This window comes from Amaranthus tricolor, chromosome 12, assembly GCF_026212465.1.
Source record: "Amaranthus tricolor cultivar Red isolate AtriRed21 chromosome 12, ASM2621246v1, whole genome shotgun sequence".
NCBI lineage: Eukaryota > Viridiplantae > Streptophyta > Magnoliopsida > Caryophyllales > Amaranthaceae > Amaranthus > Amaranthus tricolor.
This window is the reverse complement of record NC_080058.1, coordinates 3,066,735-3,090,000: the sequence shown is the minus strand read 5'-3', so window position 1 is coordinate 3,090,000 and position 23,266 is coordinate 3,066,735. Positions and strand designations below refer to the sequence as shown.

The following is a 23,266-nucleotide window of genomic DNA, read 5'->3' as shown; positions in this document are numbered from 1 at the left end:
AGGGATAAACTTCCCCACTAGCATGATATGATGACAATGAGATCCTACTACCCTTACAACAATCATAACCAAGTTCAATAGGACGAATACACCATTAAGAATACTAATAACTCCTTTCGAAGACTATTAGCTTCACTACCATACTATCAAACCTATTTTCATGGAATCAAGTATAATAATGACATTGAGCACAGTATTCTATAAGATCCAACAATCAAATCTATCTATTTTCATGAAGATTATCAAGTCCTTGATCTAAAAGGCAATTCATTCAACTCTAACTTTCGTTAACGAAGAATAAATTGTTAACCACAATTTCCAAAGTTTCCATTGAAAAACGTAAGTTAACTAGCATAAGAGATTGGCATGAACAAGGATTATGCATAACAAAAAGGGATTGAAACTCAATAATTCATCATCAAAATCATGGCTAGGGTTCCATCTAACCCTAGATTAAGAAACTATTCACACATATTAATTGCAACAAAACAAGAATTCATTAAAAGAAACATGATTAAAAATAATAACAAGAAAATGGATAAAGAAATAGTACTTGAATTCAAATACCAAATGACGAACGAAAGTAAATGAAGTTATAAAGTTTCTTCCCCAAAGTGAAGAATTAAAAGTCTCTAAAAAACTGAGAAAAATTGTTAACCTCCCCGTTCTATTACATTCCCTAGTGATTAAATAAGAAAATTGCACGGAAAACGGTTATTAAAGCAGGACCGGACCGGGTTTCTGACAGATCGGACCGGGTTTCTGGAAGACCGGACCGGGTTTATGAAAGACCCGACCGGGTCCGTGTGCTGAGAATTTTCCAGAGAATAGAAATTGCAGGACCTGACCGGGTTTAAGCAAGACCCGACCGGGTCTGTGGGTTGATCATTCCAGCAAGTGATTTTAGACAAACCCGGCCGGGTTTAAGCTTGACCCGACCGGGTCCTGGGCTTGGATGCTTACGTTCTTATTTCTTGCTTGAAATCACCCGGGTATGAAAATACCCGCCCGGGCCTATCATCTTGTGCTTACTTTTCTTCATGAGAACGCGGTAAAAGTACAAACGAAACCCAACGGGACTAAAAGCATGTCCGAATGGGCCCGTGAGCTCACAAAAGTGTCGTAATGCGGTCTCGAACTCTGCCAAATCTCGAAGCACACATTCTAATGCTCAGGAGTGATTCGCTTCCAATACAAGAGTGGAGTAAAATGGCCTGAAATAATCAAAGACACACAAAACTCCAACCAAGCGTAAAACCACATGAAAAATGTGAAATCACACATCAAAATGCCATAAAATGCAAGGGAAGGGAGCATAAAAGTATAGTATAAAGTGCACAGATCAACGTGCATCTTATAAACAAAAAAAGGACGTTTTAGAGTCAATTTGTATTTAAGATGTCACCGCTATGGTAATATTAGGGGTGATTTGCATAACCTAGATAATGCTGTCCGACCTGGTTCTAAAAGTAGAACATGTCGGTGTAAGTTTATGATTGTAGCAAGTAGTCGTAAACCAGGAGAAAGACCTTGGACGGTGAGGGTGTGTCCTGGGGAAAAAAGTAGGCATAACCACCGATTTTTAGTCTACAGAGATGGTCACGTAAAGGCAAATAGGTGGAATGTAGATATTCAGCAGCACATACGAGAGTTTAGTGCAACCGGCATGCAACCTGCCTTTATCATGACTTCAATTAGAGAAATTTTTTCTGGTTTTTTTTGCTAGTATGAATCAGATATATAATGTTAGGTAATCAATAAGGAGAGAAGAGATGGAGGGTAGGACTCCCCTTCAACACTGTTTTTATATGGCCATAGAGTATAATTACGTGGTTTGGACAAACTTGGGTAGCGAAAGTGAATTGAGCAGATTATTAGTTGTAAATCCTACCTCCATCCAGTTGATACGTATGTGGCCGTATGTTGTGTTTATAGATACAACGTACAAAACAAACAAACAAAAGTGGCCACTGTGTGAAGTAATCAGAAGGACACCAACCAATCACAACTTCTTGGTTGTGTTTTGTTTGATGGGAGATGAGGCGGCTGTATCATATTTGTGGTTGTTGCAGGGATTGAGAGATATTTTTGCAGAACTCAGACTCCTAGTGTTAGTGTAACTGATTGAGATGAGGGTTTATCTGCAGCTATTCGTGATGTCTTCCCAGGTAAAAAGGTTTGGTTGATTAATTATTGTCGTTCTATTTATTGAATATGTTGGTTTTATTGATTAATTATTGTCGTTCTATTTATTAAATATGTCTTAATTACGTTCAATGTTGTGTCTAATGTAGATGTACGACATTTGTTATGCGTATGGCATATTGGCAACGACGTTGAGAACATGGTGGACAAGTTATGGGGCGTGAATAGAAATCAACAAGGGCAGATATTCAGGAGAAGTAGATGGAACCCCTTGGTTAACAGTTCTACACTTGCCAAATTTGAAGACAGATGGCAATCGATTGTGACTACCTGGTCGGTTAAGAACAGAAAGGTGGTTCGATATTTGGCTAGAACACGGATTCCACTTAAAGAGAAATTCATGCGTGCATGGACGAATGACTGTTTACACATGGGTAACCAGACTACCAACAGAGTTGAAAGCCAACACTCTTCTTTTAAGTATCATCTTGGTAGTGGTAATAGCTCATTTAATACCCTTTCTAAAAGGGCACACGCATAGATGACAAATCAGCAAGCCAGGATCCGACAAGCGCTACAGGAATCCATGAATTCTATTTCAAGGTCGTTGCGACATCATTTCTTTAGACCTTTATATCATCATGTATCTATTTTTTCCTTGGAGCAGTTGCGGCTTGAGCATAACTGTATGTTAGATTTGGGTGATTATCTATTTTACAAATGCAGTTGTGCAGTTCAACGCACCCATGGATTGCCTTGTGCTTGTTATTTCTATTTGTCGCTCAGGTCACATGGTTCTTTATATTTGGATGACATTCATCCATTCCGGAGAACTTTGACGTACACAGAGGTAGGGGCTGACACCAACGAAGGAGTATGGCACGCAAACGCCGACGACAAAGAGTACTTTCAATCGTTGGTCGATGAAGTGTTAAAAGTTGATCCCGCAGTTGTACGACACTTGTCTCAGGTTCTTGAAGATGAATTACAACCTGATGGAGCCGATAATTCTGAGTCTTACGCAAGCCCCCCTAGAAAGGGAAGACCAACCACAAGCAAAACCCTTAGAAGAAATAAAAGCGCAATTGAATATAGCAGATCATCTTCTCATGGTCGAGGGTCTAGATCTTCATCCTGCGGGAGATCTAGTGGTAGATCTAGTGATCGAGAAATGCAATCCTCAGTTGGAATTAAGTTTAGTTTCAACTCATCCGATACATGACTTTCCTTTCCGTTATTCACATACGTTTATTACAGCTTAATGTTACTAACTTTAATTTTAATAATGTTACTAACTCATCTAGTGATCTAGTGGTCGTGAATTTTCATTTTTTCCATGGCCGAATTACATTCCGCATATTCTCCCTCCTTACTTGTTTGATTGGATTGATGTTATGGGTGACGATAATTGTGGATTTAGAGCTATTGTCGTCACAGAGTTGGGAGGCGAGGAGGCATGTCCTTTTTTAAGACGTGTGATGTGTATAGAAATGCAAATGAACAGAGAGCAATACCTATGTGTGTATCTATCAGCAGAGGCGTTAGATAACGCTATATTTAGTATTGGTTCGCATAGCAATGGACCTGCTCCGTTTATACACTGGTTGGATGCATCGATGGCATTGTACTCTGCAGCAACGTTTCTTAACAATGACATTGCGTGTTATGGTTCTGCTGACGGTAATCCATACTATAACTGTTTAATTCTTCCGTTAAGAAAAGCAGCGGGTGTGCATAGTGTAAATAAAGTTATACATATATGTTGGGTGAATAGAAATCATTTTTTTCAACTATTAATGAACGATGATTCATCTCCACTGCCGCCAGTCCAGCAATCATGGAGAGAAGCAGTTGACAATTCCTCAAGACATATAGAAACACATTTTAGTAGCATGATTTTGCTTTGGAATAGACTATACGGGTCACCACCACCACAAATTAATAACACCGCTGAAGATGCTGTAAATTTAGATAGCCCATAGTATAACTATTGTGTATATCATTATTTAGTTTAACTATACAGGTAGATAGAATTCAATTTGTAAATAGTCCATAGTGTTACTATTGTGTACATTATTATTTAGTATAACTATATATGTAGATGGGATTCAATACGTGGATAGAATTCAATATGTATAGAATTGATGTAAATTAATAAAAGCATTGATGTAAATTAATTTAACTATAATGTAAAAAGAATTGATATAAATAAATAAAAGCGATGTAAATTAGTTTTAAATTACAAAAACAAACAGTCTATGAAGGGCCATGCCCCTTAAAAGCTTGCCATTCTGCAATTAAATCTCTAACATCATCAACGTATAGATCAACAACTTGTCTTTCCCAAGGGCTCATTTTCGAAACAAAAGGCAATCTCAGCAATGGAGCGACTCGACTCGGCCATTCATTTAGAAACTTTAATAAACAGCATCTAAATAACACAAACACATAATAGGAAACAAATAAATTGAAAAAACTTTAGTATTCCACTCTGCTTTCAACTGGACCAAAATCGGCACTCGGTCCTTCGCCGGGGAGGAGATATGGGTAGGAAGATACTCTGAACCAATCAACGTAACTAGGATCAGGCTCTGATGGAACAGATGCCCGACGAAGTGTTTGATCACCAATGCAACCACAAAAGGGGAACCTATTCCATGCCTCCGTGTAAATAGGCGGAGAAGCAAAGGTCACGGAATAGGTACCGTGAGCCGGTCGTAGAGCGTGAGTGGGTCTAATAGGGGGGGGGGGGGAATAGCTTGCACAAAGCCCAGCTGTCGCACTGTCCTCTCTGGAAAATACACTTTGACGATATCAAAGCAAGTGATACCCCCGATGTAGGTGGTGCGTGGGTGCTCATTTAGCAACGCCCTTAGAGAAGTCATGTACGGACTCCATTCCACCTGCATACAATCGAAATTAGCATAAAAAAATAATCTAAAATTAAAATAACATGCATAACAAAGTGTGATGTGATGTACAATACCTGAGTTTCCGTCAAGGAGTCCAATATACTCCTGCAGTCCCTCAGCCTGTTGATCTCACGACCTGGCTTGGGCGTGGACCACATCTGCGCCCTAGTCTTATTACGCACATCTACTTGACGAGGATGGGGGCGGAAGGCTGGAAAGTACTCGCAAATCCATGTCTGAAGCAATGTGAGGCAACCAGCCCTAGACGCCATTCTCAGTTGCCGATACATGTACGCCAGCGTCACCGCACCCCAATCGATCTCATCTTGATCGACATTGACGGTTAGTATCGGGTGAGGTCGCATATTCTGGTCTTATCCGCCAGCAGTATAGAGGCGACAATAGCCATGTAATAGGTTGTCGACTGGGTCTCCATAGCCTGGGACCGATGGCACAAGTTCATAACTTCATCAACGTTGATGCAACCGCTGATGAATATCCTTTTCCGTCAAAGCTCGGACATGGGCTCCCCAAACAGACCAGAAATAGCGAGCTTCCACTCCCCCTCAGCAGGTTCAGTCAGTAGTGAACCTTCAATACCTATGCCCAATATGCGTTGCATTTCGTGTAACATAATCGTCATCTCCCCCCAGGGCATGTGGAAGGTGTTCGTATCCGGCTGCCACCTCTCCACGAAGTTTGATACAAAGCACAGTCAATGTGCTGGTGCATAATGTACGGTAGCCGGCTGAGGGGAGTGGTAGGTAGAACATCGTAAAGTGCATCAGACATATCCCACAATCCGATGATCGCCTCCAACGGCTTCTTTCTACTTCGGCACTCCAGAATTGGAGGCTTACGCACAGAGACGTCAAAAATAACTTTAGCTATGTGCCCGCCATAGCTGGGTATCAAGCACATATCAGTGGGCCCCTCGGGCTGGGGCGATGTGATCAACCAGTCCGTTCAAGCAAATTGTGAGCGCCTGCTCCCCCGTGGCGGCTCATTATCAACGTGACTATATCCAGCATGCTCAGATGCACCTGCAGAACTAGGACCGACACGCGTGAATTTACCGTCGTGCCCGCGGACAACAGTCCAATCCACTGGGCAACCAACAGAGCCTTGGTACTCATCATCATCACTAGAAACTCCCCAACTACTCTGGAGGCTAGCCTGGTCATCAAACCGAGTGCGCACTTGGTGCAGTGTACTCGACCGTTGGGCCTCACTGTGTTTGGCAGCCTCCTCCTTCCTAGCCCTCCTAGTAGAACCCGTAATCCCCCTCTCATGAGGGTCCCCTCTGAGTAGGGTAGGCCTAGAACTATATCGCTCAACAAGTGTCTAAAAAAACCCTTTCTTTTCCCTTGATTACCAACCATTTACTACAATTTTTATAATTTAATTAATTATTATTAATAAATAAAAATAATCAAACGTTACGTTAAATTAACCACACGAACAAAAGACAATAATTAATTTACATATTAAACTACACATTATCAACAAATATAATTTAACAATAACAATATTTAACTAATCATTATGAACAAATATAATTTAACAACAAAAATATTAATTATATTATTATTATTACTGTTCTAATTAATTTTCTAAATTAAGAATAATAATAATAATAATAATAATAATAATAATAATAATATTATTATTATTATTATTATTATTATTATATATTATTTAAAAAAACAGTAGTCGCGTGCGGCTCGGCCACGGCTCAGTCGCATGTTTTTTTTTATTTTTTTTTAAATTAATTAAATTTGAATGAAAATTACCTCGATTATTTATGTGCGGTTTGAATTTCTTAGCTTTTGATCTACTAATTTTATGTTGTAATTTAATGTTTTAAGAGTGATAAGGGTGTTATTTAGTGAGGATGGAGTATATATAAGAAATTTTAAGTCTAGGAATAAATTCGTAAATTTATTAAAATAGGGGTGACGATAAAAATAAAAAAGATGACGATATTTAAAGATCGTGTAAATAAAAGGGAGTACTCAAGTAGTAGCATACTGCATACCATGTGGGATACGGAATTGTTGTATAAGAGTAAATGATTATGTAATATTGTATACTAAATGGAATTCCATGTAGGATTAAAAAAAGGTTTTGTGTAACGCTCAAAGCCATTTGTTGGTTTGTTGCTTCCCATAACTACTTTTAGTATAAATAGATGATTATTTTAAGTGTAATCAACTTTGTAAATCAACCACCCCAAAAAAGCTTCATGATCTGTTGTTTGTCAACCTCCACATGCAAAAGGCTTATCCTTCTTTTTAACTAATCTTGATGAGAAATGACCACCTTAATTAAGTAACCTAACCTTTTTGTTATTGGTTTTGGGTTATCATGACTTAAGATATATTCCAATATTTCACGACCACTTTGTTCAAACTGGTTTGAATATGTTTATCAAAATAATTATTAAACTTTAATATCTCTAATTATACATAACTAAAATTTATAAAAATTTGATATTAAATTTAATATTAATAATACTTGCATTGAAACGTATAAAAAAACATCATATTTAATTTTATTTTAACTTATATTTACAAACTACTTGATCTGAATTGAACTTGAACGACTCAAATTCGACTTAATCGAATGACAAGTAATCTTTCAAAGTCTTCTCTATATTCACAAAAACTAAAATTTCTATTAGCCCTTATAATAAGTATTTTTATCGTAATCTTCTTAATTATGTTATGTTTTACGTACAATAAATCATATAGGTATATATTGTACTCGAAATTCAAATTTAGGTCACAATTGGGACAATAATTATATTAATCTAATATCAAATAAGCGTACAATAAGTAATTTATTATTTTTAATTAATCTAATATTTAATGCATTGGAAAGCTAATTAATTACTTATACTTCTTTCCTGTCTTTTCGTTCTCTTTGGGGGTTTCATTTTTAACATCTTTATTTTCCTTTTTTCTTGCTTTAATTTGGTCTTTTTAGTGTTCTAATCTTCCATGGACAATCACAGTGACAGCATCTCGCCACGACGCCACGATTGCCCTGCTGCAAAACTCTACTATTTATTGGTGATGCTAATTGCTAAGTTCCAATGCAATCCTAAGGTGGTCCAATTAGGCTATTAAAGTAGCTTATAAATATAAATGTAATGGGCAATTAGTATGCCTAATTGTCAAAAAAGTTAATCTTAGGATACTTTTAAGAGACAATGACTATCATAACTATTTCCAACAACTTCCATAATATGTTGTTCACAAATTTCAAAATTCATGACCATAACATTATCTCAATGCTTTTGGATGGATTTATGTCTTTGGAAGTTCCATATACAAACAAATAATTAGGTTTTCAGAAGATACATGACTTAATCATGCTTAATCATTAAATAACATTCAAGAGATACTTGCAAGTTGTAATTAAGCAAATTTTTCCTTTTCTTTTTGTCATCTAATAAAAAAACAAATTCCTTCATCAAATGCAATAAAAAGAGAAATTTTGTTGGAAAGTAATAATCGTACATATATATAAGTTGAAGATAATTTTTTATTTATTATTTTTTTTTTTTTGCAAGAAACTATATTTGAACTTGAGACTTTAGTTATTAATCAAAGGTGGAAAAATAATCCATACAAATAAGTATTTTATACCCATTCATCGTATGCACCTAAGCAAAAACTACTAATAAAGCTAATTGATTTAAGTAGTTTTTTTTAGTTTCGATAATAAAATCAGCTTTTAGTTGGCTTAAAAGTCAATTACTAAATATTTTTTTAACTGTTTGATCAACTTAGACCAATAAAAAAACTAAAAGTCAAAATGTTAACCAAATAATTGAAGGACAAACACCCCTTTTTACTCATTTGCCCATCTTAATACATTTGGATGCAATTATAATCAAATGCAAGTAACTATCAAGATTGATTTTTAAAAATAGTTTAAAGTGCAAAAGATGATGGTTAACAAACAAAACTTCAATAATAAAATATAATTATAAATTAATTTTCTTACTCGTATATTTAATATTTTTCGTGAGTTGATGAAGTAATATTTATGATTGAAAAATATCAACCATTTTTTTTGGAAATTTGCAGTATATATAAAAAGATCATTGATTTTCTATTGTGCATGCATCCTAAATGCAACACCTTTCAAAGTACAAGTCAATATGCATAGCATAGATGTCCCTTTCTCTATAGTTATTTGCAACTTGCAAGCAAGCCACAATTTACTTTTCTGATTTTATTCTACTTTTTCTGTAAAAAAATCTTTTTAAATTACAAAAATTGTAAATTTAGAAATAAAAATGAATTGTCATTTTCAATTTCTTTCAATTTTCATATTCTCATTCATAGCCACAATTATGCAGTATTTTTTCTAAAAGGAATCAAACAGGATTCAGTAAAGGTTTAAAATCAAACTTGTGCAATCTACTGGACACTACCTATACTTTATTTTTATTATTTATTATTGTACTGAAAAATTATAATGCAATGTTTTATAAATATTTTTTAGTTTAAAATACATTGGTAGATCGGTGGTATTGCTTAACATTATGTGGGAAAAAGTTGTAGGAAATTTTATTCCTCTTGGTTTCCCTCGTAGACTGTTTAAAGATCGTCTTTTTGTGATTGTTCCCCTCCCAAAAGGAGGATTCCGAAATTCTATCTTTTGATTTAAATAAACATCTTATTATTATCATACTCAGTGTATTCCGTTCATGAAGAATTATGATCAGGTCTGAAGATGGTAGAACGATGACAGCTCATATCATAGAGAAAAATGCGATCAAATAATCCCTTGACCTCGAATAGTATTTTTTAAATAAACATCTATATTTTTTAAATATGTAGTATATTATAGAAGTAGTATATGGCATTCATTTTGCGATAAATGTTATTTGTGGATTGGATTATTGATCTCCATGAATATAATGATAGGGGAATCTAGGTTAGTATTTATTTGATTAAAATTCAATTGATGTTTGTAAAATATGAAGTTTAACACAAAATAAAAATAGAGATAGTTGAATTGATTCATCACATATTAAAAGTCATCATTTTATAATATTTTATTGTATTAAATGAGATTGTTTCATGGTGAGACTATCTTTTTGGATTGACTCAATGTACATATGCAGTTTTCAAATTATTACTTATAACCATAAAATGATTACTTATAATTTTTAAATGACTAATTATAACTTAAAGTGTAGTCTAAAAGAGATTACTTATAACCTAAAGTGATTACTCAGAATCTTAAAGTAATTACTTTTAATTAGTATATTATATTTAACACATTATTTTGAATGTTAAAATTAACATTTTATATATTAAACAAGCATTTTTGATCTGACTCACTATAAGACGATATTATACAGGAGTCATTTTTTTATATTTTTAATTTGAATTAAAAAGAGTTCATATAAGTTATTTTAAAGAGCAGTATTACTATACAATCATGCAGTCGTTATATTATTATAACCAATTTATATCAATTTTTACATGTTGGGAATTTTATAATTTCATAAAGATAACGATAATATGTAATTGGAGCTATTCCTAAATTTTATATTTATATTACATATTTTACTTAATTACATGAGTTGTTACCGATGACAAATTCAAATGAATATTTATGGTGAAGCATTATTTCCATTAGTTACTATTGTTGTATTAGACTGTACTGATTATCAGGCTCATCCATTATGCGTCCGGCCACTCACTTATTTTTGAACACAGGTTGCCAAATTTCTTGGGCCGTTCATCAAAATTTTCCATTTTCAATAATCCAATTTGTGTTTTAAAAAAAAATATATTTTTTTTAATTTCAAAATTTTATGTGAGACGATCTCACCTTAAGTTTGAATATTCACTAAATATTGTCGTATTTACTATTTACATATTGTAATAATTATTTTTCGAAAAACAAACTTCTGAATTATTTTCAAGGGGTAGTGAAGAATTGAGTACTTATACTTCAAAATTTTAGGCTTGCAAATCAAAAAGACATTTAACATCAATTTTTACCTATCATATCTACTTTTTTTAAAAAAATAAATACTTTTAAAATATAATACAAAATTAATGTTCAAATAAATAAGTATATAAATTAAAAAAATAAATATATAAATTAAAAAATAAATAAGAAATTAATTTTTGAAAAAATTATTTTAAAATAAAAACTAAACTAAAGTAAAAGAAATGATTTTAAAATGTGGGAAAAGAGGTTCATTAATTAGGTTAGTTATATAAAATCTATAGAAATCCTAGTCAAATGTCACTATGTTTTAGTCAAAGATAAAATCTAAATCTAATACGTCATCATCTAAAAAAGCCATTGAAATTTGGTAATTGACAACAATACATGTGACTTATTTTTGATGCAGTAATTTGTTAAAAATAAAAATTGCGGCCGTAATTATATTTAATGTTAATATAATGTATATTAGATAGTGTGAAAATTAAAATTGTAGTTATTAATTAAAAGTTAAGAATCATATAATACTATAAAAAAGCTCAAAAATTCCAAATTTTATAAAGTTTTGCTAAATGGAACATTTTTAGAGGTTAAAATGTGATTTGTGATATTTAAAAAATTTTATTATATTAATGATGATTTTAAGCATTAAAGATAAATTTTCAAATATATTACATTAGATCAAATTAGTTCATTAAAATATTTTTGAAAACTTTACATAGTTATGCCTGATTTGGTCACAATTATTTTACAAGTAATATTATGGTTGTAAAATATAAACTTTATTATATAGCCATCAATGCATATCTTTTATAGTATAAACTAATTTATCTAATTCAAAAAAAAAAAATTCAACATTAACATATTATTAATTTTATTGGAAAATGACAAATAATATATTCTAAGAGCTCTTTATTGAGAATAAGTGAATTATTAGATTATATGGACAGTATGATTGCAAGCATAACAATTTTGACACAAATTTATTTCATAAAAGGTCGTTTATTTCACAAAAATAGCTATTTTTTTGGCAAAACATATAATCAGTAATTATTTATTCAATCAAGCAATTTACTCAGTCAAGCAATAATTATATTGTTATAAAAACTAATTTCAATTATTACATTTTATTAATATTACTACATTATTGGTTAAGGATTGATTGTAGCAATATTGTATGAGTGTAGAATTTACCGTATTAGAGTAGTATAGCATAGCATTAGTTACTGTATTTACTAACTAGTGGAGTATAAGTTGTATTATACTAGTGGATATGTTTAGATTATAAAAATAGGTGTATTTAATTTGTTGAAATCAAATTTATATATATTTTAAAAATTATTACAATTGCTAATTAATTTTAGAGAATTTATACTAAACATTTGCACCTAATGTATAGATAATAAAAATCGATAAAGTAGGCGTGAATCATGAATAAATTTTTTATTTTAATCACCTTACCCTAATGGCAAATAACACTAATTAATGCAAATTGCAAAGTTAATAAAAACCGATAAAGCAAGCGCAAATCATGAATGAATATTTTATTTTAAACACCTTACTCTACTAGCAAATAACACTAATTGATAGGATACAATAAACCTCCTTACTAATTTTTATTAAAGTAAATCTTTTATTTTAATCACCTTATCCTACTGGCAAACAACACTAATTAATACAAACTGCAAAGATAATAAAAATCGTTAAAAGAGCCGATCATAAATGAATCTTTTATTTTAATCACCTTACCCTACTAGCAAACAACACTAATTAATACAAACTGCAAAGATAATAAAAATCGTTAAAAGAGCCAATCATAAATGAATCTTTTATTTTAATCATCTTACCCTACTGGCAAACAACACTAATTAATACAAACTGCAAAGATAATAAAAATCGTTAAAAGAACCAATCATAAATGAATCTTTTATTTTAATCACCTTACCCTACTGCCAAAATAACACTAATCGATAAGATACAATAAAACTCCTTAATATTTTTTATTAACATAATCTAAGCATATCATATACGAGTCAAGTTTATGTTGGTGTCTAGTATTATATTAATTCCTTAGGTATTTAAGCATAACCACTAGTTAAAAGCGCCAAAAAGTAAATCAGTGTATTACGAACATCACACTAACTCTCATTCAATATATACAAACTGCAACATAATTTGCTGGTACATGTTTGTATTAACTATACCAACAATTTGACACGTTCAGATCACTATTATTCACTAACACAACATATAGTGGTTGACTTTCAAATTCATTATCACCTTGTGAATCGCGAATCAAAAAGAGCGAAATATAGCCGATTTTGGAATATTTTAGAGTCATTTCGAGTGAATCGCGAATTTATAAATTATGTTACACCGTTCAAACCCAATTATCAGGCAACGCAAAATTATGAAATCTAAACGAATCTTCCCCTGCAGTGTCTCTTGCAAGCCCTAGCTGATGAATCTGATCACCATTAAAATCCGCGTCATTGAAGACTGTGGCTGTCGAAAGGGCGTAATTTTGTTTCGTTTGATTTGATGGCATAGCACACGGAATAGGACGATCATTTTGTCGTCGTGTAGGACCGAAAGACGAGTCTTGTTGCATCAAGAGATGAAACAGCAGGGGTGCTTGAGCATGCCTGTGCAAAGAGAGTTTCTGACTAAGAGAAACTGTGTCAAAACATTGTATGGCACTTGTGGGTGAAACTATCCAAGGAAGGACTTTTTGGTTGTTTACTCGGGAGATTACTAAGAGTTTAGATTCTCTTGTAGCATCTTTGTATAGCTCATTTAGGCCTGATCTTGCAGATGGTACATTCCAATCACCTTCTAGAACTGATGATATGTATATAAATCCCTACAATATGTGCTCATTGGTAAGTAAAGTGACCCGTCAAAGACTTTAAATCGACTTGAGAACTGGTAGATTAAGACTCGTTACAAGAAAATAACGGTACCTAGCGTAGCTACTCCAAAAATATATGAAAAATAAGTGAAAATTTGATAATGATTGAATTTAGAGTGAAATACCTCTTCAGTACGACTAACAGCAAAACCAAGTTTAACATCGCCCTCTTCAATGTTAATCTCAATTGGATACTCTTGAATGGGAGAATACCAAAGCCGGACTGCTCTCACAACACCAATATCAACACCGTGGTAATCTTCAAATCCATACAGACTTGCATTTGCCAAATTTGGAAAATCTGATAATGATGATGCGCTTACTGTCGATGAAGCCGTTTCACCAGATATCTGTTGCAAATTCAAATAAACAAAAATTAAGAACCAACATACAATTCATGTCAAAACTAGTCCACGATTGATATAGAATACGTATGACCGTACGAGTGCCGTATGTGTGGGGGGGGGGGGGGGGGCGAGCTGAGCCTATTGTCAGGGCCCTCTTTTTTAAATTAGAAAACCTCCCAGTCTCACATCCTAATGTACAGTCCCAAATAATTATGAAGGCCTAATTAAAGGGTTTGGGAAGCGGAATTATTAAGAAAAAGTAAAACTTTAATTAATTAGGGTAATTACTGCACTGGGAAACGCTATTGCCATTCTTGAGAGTTAAGAAACACCATTGAAGAACAATTAAAACACAACGTAAATTCTTATTACTATTGTATTACATTACATCTACTGCTACAAAACAAATTAGTGCAAGTAATAATTACTGGGATTGGAAAACTAAGTGCCCGAGTCAACTTGCCAAAGGTAACCGTATAACTTATTTTTTATTTTCCATCAAAAATACAAAAATATAATTTTACTTTGATTTTAATTTTAATTTATCATCATCAAATCTTAATTCATGGTTATATCACTATTTAAAATTTGATTTGTAAATTAAAACCTAACAATCACAACTTACTTGAAGTCATTTTTAATTTATGAATTTATTATGTTAGTAATTTTGATTTATTAATTTACTATGTTAGTAATTTTTAATTTTAATGTTGTGTTAGATTATTAAGTTATGATTGCAATTTTGATTTAGTACTTTTTCTTTGATAAAACTTTTGTGAGTATAAAAAAGCAAGTTTATGAGTAGTTTTTAATTATATTTCTTGAATTATTTAGAATTGATAAAATAATGTCTAAAAAACATTTATCTTGAAGTGAAAAAAAGAAAAAAGGACAACGAAAAAAAGAACTTTTGAAAACTTTTATTAGTGATTTTGCATATCGATGCATACACTTTTTCTATTACGATATTGTATTTTTTGTGTGTGTAGTAGTTGGGGGCCCATAAAAAATATCTTGCCTCAGGCCCTAAAAAACTCAGGGTCTGCCTGCATAGGACCATTAAATTTGTCAAGAATTTTTTTCACCACAATTACATTAACTTCTATTATTATTTTCATCATTTAATACAGATAATCAAACATGTTGTAAAATCTTTATGTCAACCAATTAAAAATAAGTACTTCTATTAATCTTAATAAAGATGGGAAAGGTCTTTACAAACTTGACTCATTATATGATACTTTCTCAGTTTTGATATAAATGGAATATTAGGGATATTCCATTATTTATTTATTAATATCTTTAATTTGTGATTAATTATTTTAATCTATAAGTTAAGATATAGGCAAGTGGGATCTTGTTTGATTAGCTCAATGCAATATTATTAGTAATAACAAATTTTTATTAGTTTTATTATGCATAATTGAAAATATTAAGGATTGAATTGATGCATTTGACTACGTATAAAGTTAAACATTGCAAGTACTTAACAATGGCGAAAGTATGTTTTATGGCTAAAAACCTTTCTTATATCTGAGAATTTTATCAAAATAAATAGTTATTGAAAAAAATGAAGGATAGTAATATTATAACACAAATGCTTAATTCAGCTCAACCTAGTAGGTTAAGAATGGATTTTAACCATGTTTAGGGTTTAGAGTTTTGTTCGGATCAGTATAGCAAAATAGCAGGCAGCCCAACACCGCTCGTCAGAAAATGGCCCATCCTAATCCTAACTCGTCTTGTTGAATCGTTCTACTCAACACGCTACATTTGTGTAGTCCTAGTTTATTAGTATTTCTATCAAAATCAAAATTGCATATAAATATAAACCAATTCGTCCTATATGAGAGCGTATCATAATAAGATAGATTTATTGTTTATTTAATTTTCTAATTAGTCACTTAAAAAATATAAGTGATTAATATATTAAATATACATGAGTCAGTCCAATAAAGATCATCTCACCATGAGATTATCTCATTTGAAAATGTATGAAATATACATTTAGAAAGAAATATATAACTAAATATTTTTTAAAAAAAATGTAACTAAATATTATTGTTATTAAAATTATAATATTTTCTAATAAAATATAATAATCACTATAAAAAATTTATAAGAACATCATAACTGCTGATAAAATAATTTATTATTGATAAAATAATTTATTACTCACTATATAGTGAAGGTTAGTATAAAAACTTTCCTTATGATAACAACAAGTTGATAATATTAAAATTTTTTAATTGTATTCAAAAGGATTAGACTACCATTCGCTTTTGCCTTTAAGTAATTTGATTAGTCAAATAAGTATAAAAAACGTGTTTGATAAATGACTATTAAGAAGTTAAACCTCTGACTTTTATAGCATTTGCGCTACATCTAGGACTAAGCTAAGGCGGACTCAAACTGTTTGGCAGATCCTAATAACAAAATAAATCTTCTGCTATAATAATACTCATTTGTTTTTTATATAAATTTTACAATAATAAAAAAATATTTTAAAACTATGGTGAGGCCGCAAATTTATTATATATTCCAAGGAAAATAGACTTATACTTTTAGGTTGTTAAAGCATTGAAGAAGTGGAGATAGCTACATTTGCGAAAATGCAAAGTTGGAATGAAATTCCAATGCATAACAAAAGAAATTACCTTGGTAAGTATGGATTCAGTTTGTATATTTGTAAGGACAATAGAAACTCCTGAAGCTTGAGAAGCATTAAGCCAAGCATTAGCTCTAGCAAGAGTGTCTTCAACATCATTAAAACCGGTTTGTGAAGTTTTAGGGAGGAAAAGAATTGAAAAAAAGCAGGTAGAATTTGGAACTTGTAGCATTGTTTGCATCTTTCTTTCCCATGGATACGCTACATAACCATCTTGTATTTGTGTACTGTTTAATGCATGCTGTAACCTTGAGTCCCTCGAAGCTGCTATTATACAACCACATCAACAACCAAACAGATCAACATATATTAGTTCATTTACAAGAAATTTCATTTGTAAAACAAATATATTGTTGGGATAATTTATCTCTACAAATTAAAAATTGTGCGCACACTTTATATGTTATTGGAGCTCTTATTTTCGTTCCCATATGGTTTACATCTCCTTGGCTTATGAATATGTACAACTTGTTTTTTTCCGTTAATACTGACATTCACAATACGTACTCCAGCCTAATTTAACATATATGTGTACTTCATATAAATATATAAGTATCGAACCTAGTCAAAATCTTGTCTATGAAAATAGTACTTACTTCAATTGAGACAAAATCTGATATTTAATTTGCATCTAGAATATTTACTCCATTTAAAATATATTTTTCAGTAGAATTACTCCCTCCTCTGTTTCACTTCTGAGTTATAGTTAGAATATTTCATATAAGAAGATAAAAATTTTAATATTAATTAATGATTTACAATAATTAAATATATCAATGTGAATCTTTTTGGATTGATTTCGATAAATATAAATTTAATATATATTATTTTATAATTTTTATGAAACGTAATTGTATATAAAAAGCAAATATAACCAACAAAATTAAAATTAAAGTAGTATTTAGCATCCCTTTGCTATTCTTCTCCATTAATCCGTCAAATTGCTACACTTTTCCTTTACATTTAAACAAAAAGGTACCAACATTTAAGTATCTATGAATCATAGTTATTAAATCAAAGGACAAAAAGTAACCTAACTACCCACATGATCCCCTTAGAAACAACCCCACAATCTTAAATGATGCTTGGTACAATTATATCAAAATCGTATTGTATCGGGTTTCTTTAAACCTAATAATTCAATGATAAAAATATAATACGACATCTACAATAGAGTAACAATCGATCAAATATATAATAATTTTAATCAAATAAATTTTTATATAGAAAAAGTCATGATCATTATAAAGAAAATTTAACACTGAAGTCTTCCCTCTATAACATTGCTGTTAAATACAATCTCCTTCAAATAGGTCTTTAGATCTGGTGTGACTTTGAAATAGAAATAAGTTTGATACTATTCATTATATTAGCAGAATTGACACCCATGATAACATTATATACCTTTTTACTATTAAATTGATAACAAGGTTCTAAACTCTTACCATGAAAGGCTTTAAGAATATGACTAAATCGAATATAATAAATAGATAGAATAATTCTATATTATAGAGAAAATGAATTTTATTTATAACTAAAAATAAAAAAATTAAAATTAAAAGGATTAAGAGCTTACCATCAATCATAAAGTTAAAAGTACCTTCAAAGTAAACAATAGAAACTAAGATTTTTCTTAAAAAAAAAAAGGTTCACAAATGCATAGGTTAAAAGTTATTCATTACATTATTTAAATAATTTATTTTTAAAAAGATTTTTCTAAATATGCTTTTTCTTATTTACATTAATTGGTATTGATAAATATCACTATATCCAAGAGTATATATAAGACATGACTATTAAATAAAGTTGCTTAAATAGGATATTAATGCATAGGTTAGGAAATTGATAAAAATAATACTAACTTTTTTATCGAGAAAAAAAAATTTTCCTGTCTTTTTGTATCAAAGAGAATGTGAGTAAGTTTTAAGAAAGTGGTAATAAATGAAGAGAGAGAATGAATTGTGTGGATTAAATAAAAATAAAGTTAAAATGTATAAATTTGATTAAAAAAAGTGGTGGATCATTGTCCATAAATAAAAATGATGCAATTAAGTGGGGCGGATAAAAATGAAAAATAATACAAATTCAATGAAACAGAGGAAATACTCTTTAAATATTTTCGTTAAAAGTGCTTATGGTGGGGCTTTTAAGATTTTAATTTATTTTTTATTGTGTTTATTTTATTGGTATCTACTTATTTATTTTTATGTTGATTTACAAAATTATAATGAAATGAGTGATTGAATTTTCAACAAAGACGCATTTCGTACTTTGAACTTATCCAACAAATCGTACGCACGTTTGTATCTATTAGCAATAGATGCCAGACAATAAATTCCTTAGAAACAGTCCAAAAAGTTTGCCATTGTCTAACTAGTGAAATCTTCATGTCATACTACATGAGATTTATAATGTTTTCACCATTTAAGCTTCTCATAACTATTAATTGGTTACATATAGCTTAATGCCATCAACTCAAAAAAAAAAAGGAAAAAAAAAATCTCAATACCATTGTCAAGTGGGAAGCCACATAGGTATGATACGGAATTTTAATTTCTCCGTCTACTTTTGCAGTTTATTTTTATTATCTAATTTAGTTCCCATAAAATTTTATTGTTAACATTATTTCGTATAGTTTTGTTATTTTCTTTAACTTTTATTTTTTAACTTCGCCATTGAGATCATTATTTACCATAAGATAATGACAAAAGTGTAAATAATTAATAGTATGATCTAAGATCAAAGTAGAGGTAAATAAGACAATTCATAAATTACTTTGAAACATACATAATAGTAACAAGTATGATCAATTCATTGTCAAAGAACCAACTCAACCAAAAGCTTAAGCTGATGGTTGAGGTCCCAAGATATGTTATATACTCTAACACGCCCCCTCACACGAGACCCCATTGGGCTAGAAGTGTGGATGCGCATAGGTGTTGAATATTCCACTTTAAATGAGGGGTGGTTGAGATTCGAACCCGTGACCTCTCACGTTGGCTTCTGATACCATGTCAAGGAACCAACTCAACCAAAAGCTTAAGCTAATGGTTGAGGCCCCAAGATATGTTATATACTCTAACATTCATCCATCAAATTCCAAATCTAGTATCCTTTAAACATCTAATTTCTTATTAATTAGCTTAAGAATATATCTTCAAGGATATTAATTACACCCAAAAATTTTAATACATCACGCTAATTGTTAACCCATAAAAATTTTCACAAAACCACCTTTTTATAGTTTGGTGTTTGTCAATTATGTATTGCTTATTGGTTGATTTAGTTGATTTATTTGGCTTTTTTGTAGCATTTATTTTTATTAACAGTTAATGATATATTAAGTATTAAATTTATTGTCAGCTGTTGAGTATTTATCAAAGAAAAATTGATAGATTTGTCAAAGACAATATAAAACTACTCATACCAACTTCTGAATTTTTAGTTTATAATAGGAGTATCCTCAGCTGCCTTAGAAATATAAAGCCTTTCATCTCAAAAACAATAATAATACCAAATATTAAAAGCATTTACCAAATTAGACAATTAGTTGTTTGATAAATAAGAAATCTAAAGTTTAGAGTCAATTAAAAAGCTGATTAAGAAATTACTTTCTATCAACCAAACTGAATATTTTATTCGAAAATCAATTTTTAGTTTTTATTATTATAAAATTACTAATTTGACATGGTCATCTGTGAAGTTTGATTGTGCATTCATGTTGCTTGTTAAACCATGAATATAAATTATAATTAATCTTTTATCTTTACATATAATTTCATATTTGATTAATATAAATTGTGTTTTTCAAAAAAAAAAAAAACAATTATTATAGGGTGCATGACAATTTGCAGTTTGTTGTTGGCTTTTTTAATTGACTTGTTTGACCAACTGAAAATGTTGGTTGTTTTAGCTTATTTGACCAACTGAAAATGTTAGTATTTTAATCTAGTTGAAAAAGCCAGTTGATAATGGAGATTTTTGAAAAATTTAAGTATTTATTGTTGACAGCTTATTAGAGAAAGTGGGTAAATAAGTCAAAAGTCAATAAAAAAACTATCTTGAGTAGTTTTTTTTTATTTTGACTTAAAAGTCAGTTTTTTCGATTGACTTAAAACTTATTTACCAAACTTTTTATTTGACTGTTTACAAAACCAATAAGCTAAAATTCAAAAGACCATAAAAAAGCTAAGGTAAAAAGCAAATTCCAACCCACCACCTATAAAATGGGATTTTTTGAAATATATTTTCTACAAATCTTATCATCCAAAATTTAACTAGCTAATAAATTCACAAAAACTTAAATAAATAAAAAAAAACAATCTCAAATAAAAAAGTCAACGCAAAAATCACCTTGAAGTTGCAAGCATTCAGCCTCCGTACGATCAAAAAAGGCAACAGCATAATTAGGATCATCAATGGCTCTCAACACATATCTTTTCTTCTTGCCTTCAGGAACAATACACCCAGTCAACTCAGCGGAGTCAAACTCACCTCTTCTAACTCTAACTCGGATAGCAGTAAGTTTACTCTTAAAACAAACATGAAGTTGTTTTTGAACCCCAGAATAGCCATCATTAAAAGGTGATCTTAATATCAAACCACCAACTTGAATCTCTTCAACAATATCACCAGTTTGTAGCAAATCTCCACTCCATTCATCAGCTCTAGAAGTTCCTCTTATACATTCTATGGCTAAAACTTTTGTGTTTGAGAAGCTTCTAGAAGTTGAGGATGTCGATGGCGATGTCGATGCCGACGTTGATGATGATGAGTTTGTTCTTCTAATCACCATTTTTATGGAGTTTCAAGCTTGCAAGAATTAAAATTAAATGTATGAAGAAATAATTGAAGGAATAATTAAGTGATGAAGGAAAGGAGGAGGTTTTTTTGTTAGGGGTATTATGAGGGAGTATAAAACTACTTTTCAAAGTCTTCTTGGGTTGTGGGGGATCTTTATTAGATTTTTAAGTGACATCAATTCATTACATCACAATCTATATATTTTGTTTTTCAAAATTTCAAATAATATTTTTCTTAATAGCAAGTGAATATAATATTTAAATTATTAATATTTTATATTATGTTTAGATAAAAATTATGAAAATTAATAAATCTAAAAGAAAAAGTTAATATTAATAATTCAAAATTTCACTTATCCGCCGTGAATAAATTTACTTTTGGATTATTTTCTAGCAATCTAACCTTATACAATTGCCCACAATATACCACATTACTAATAATAAGTAATAATAAGGTATGATGCCAGCAAACTAATTAAGACAAAGGTTGAATTATTCACAAGCAAAATAAGACAAATGTTGAATTATCAAAAAATAATCTAAAGATAAGAATATTCATAGTGAACGAGCAAAATGTTAAATTATTAATATTAATATTTCATATTTGAAAACTACATTTTAAGCTAAATCTAATTACAATATCCTAGTTAATTAGCCATATAATTTTTTACAAATAGGGGAAAAATTGAAACAAACACTAACCAATGCAGTTTATAAAAAGTACAAATGTCGAAGTATTTTATTAAAACCAAATTTAGTTATAGGATAAGCTACATCTTTTATGGTTAATTAAGATCAAAAGAGATAATTAATCTTTTAGTAGATGGTGATAATCAGAAATGTATTAGTGGATGGAATGTATTAAAGGGTGGAACCTTAAAAGGAAATCTATAAACTAATCCATCATTTTCAAATTGAAATACTCTCCTATTCAGCTTAAATGTCCCATTTGACTTTTCATACTTGTCGAGACAACATTTTAACCCTTAATATCTAAAATTATTCTTAATTAAAAATTATAAAAAGTTGATATTAATAATCCTTGTTTTGAGACGAATCAAACAAGATCCCACATGACTATGTTTTAACTTATAGATTAAGAGTAAAATACAAATTAAGAGTGATAAGTGAATAGTGCCAAAAATCAAATGGGACATTTTGGCTGAATAGGAGATAGTAATGGATATAAATTGTTATATGTGTGACTGATAGAGTACAAAAAATTGTATAGTTAATTACTTTTAAGTTTGAACAAGAAATGCCTTAATGGTTAAGTAGGCTATTAGAAAATCAAAATATATTTAATTAAGAAGAAAGTTAATTAAATAAGATAAGATGCAAAAAAACAGAAATGTGCCAAATGTAAGTTTATATATGGGGATCCTTTCATTTTTATTCGCTAGATACGATGACTTATTATAGTCCTATTGAATTTGGAAGTCATAGCAACTAGTGTTCAAAATTTCTCTCACGCTATGTTTATTTAATTTTTTTTTCTA

General features: G+C 30.6%; 2 protein-coding genes across 3 annotated transcripts in view; one reads left to right on the top strand and one right to left on the bottom strand.

The window, feature by feature from the left end:
• Positions 1–4,164, top strand: part of LOC130796783 (uncharacterized) — a 4,594-nt gene extending 430 nt beyond the window's left edge. Inside the window, exons 1-2 of the mRNA XM_057659177.1 lie at positions 1–2,168; positions 2,295–4,164. The exon at positions 1–2,168 is cut by the window's left edge and continues 430 nt beyond it. Coding sequence (XP_057515160.1) covers positions 2,687–3,367 — 681 coding nt within the window. The 5' untranslated portion in view covers positions 1–2,168; positions 2,295–2,686 and the 3' untranslated portion in view covers positions 3,368–4,164. The remainder of the gene's footprint in view (positions 2,169–2,294) is intronic.
• An 8,976-nt stretch (positions 4,165–13,140) lies between these two features.
• Positions 13,141–21,970, bottom strand: LOC130796863 (uncharacterized). Of its 2 annotated transcripts, none has more exons than XM_057659284.1 (4): positions 21,319–21,970; positions 16,955–17,229; positions 14,076–14,300; positions 13,141–13,902 (listed from the first exon to the last, which is right to left on the bottom strand). In XM_057659284.1, exons 1-4 carry the CDS (start codon positions 21,758–21,760, stop codon positions 13,420–13,422), a joined length of 1,425 nt encoding a protein of 474 aa, XP_057515267.1. In that variant the 5' UTR covers positions 21,761–21,970; the 3' UTR covers positions 13,141–13,419. The 2 variants fall into 2 exon arrangements, with proteins under 2 accessions (XP_057515267.1, XP_057515266.1); XM_057659283.1 differs by having other exon boundaries at positions 16,955–17,232; positions 21,319–21,924.
• Between the last annotated feature and the right edge of the window lie 1,296 nt (positions 21,971–23,266).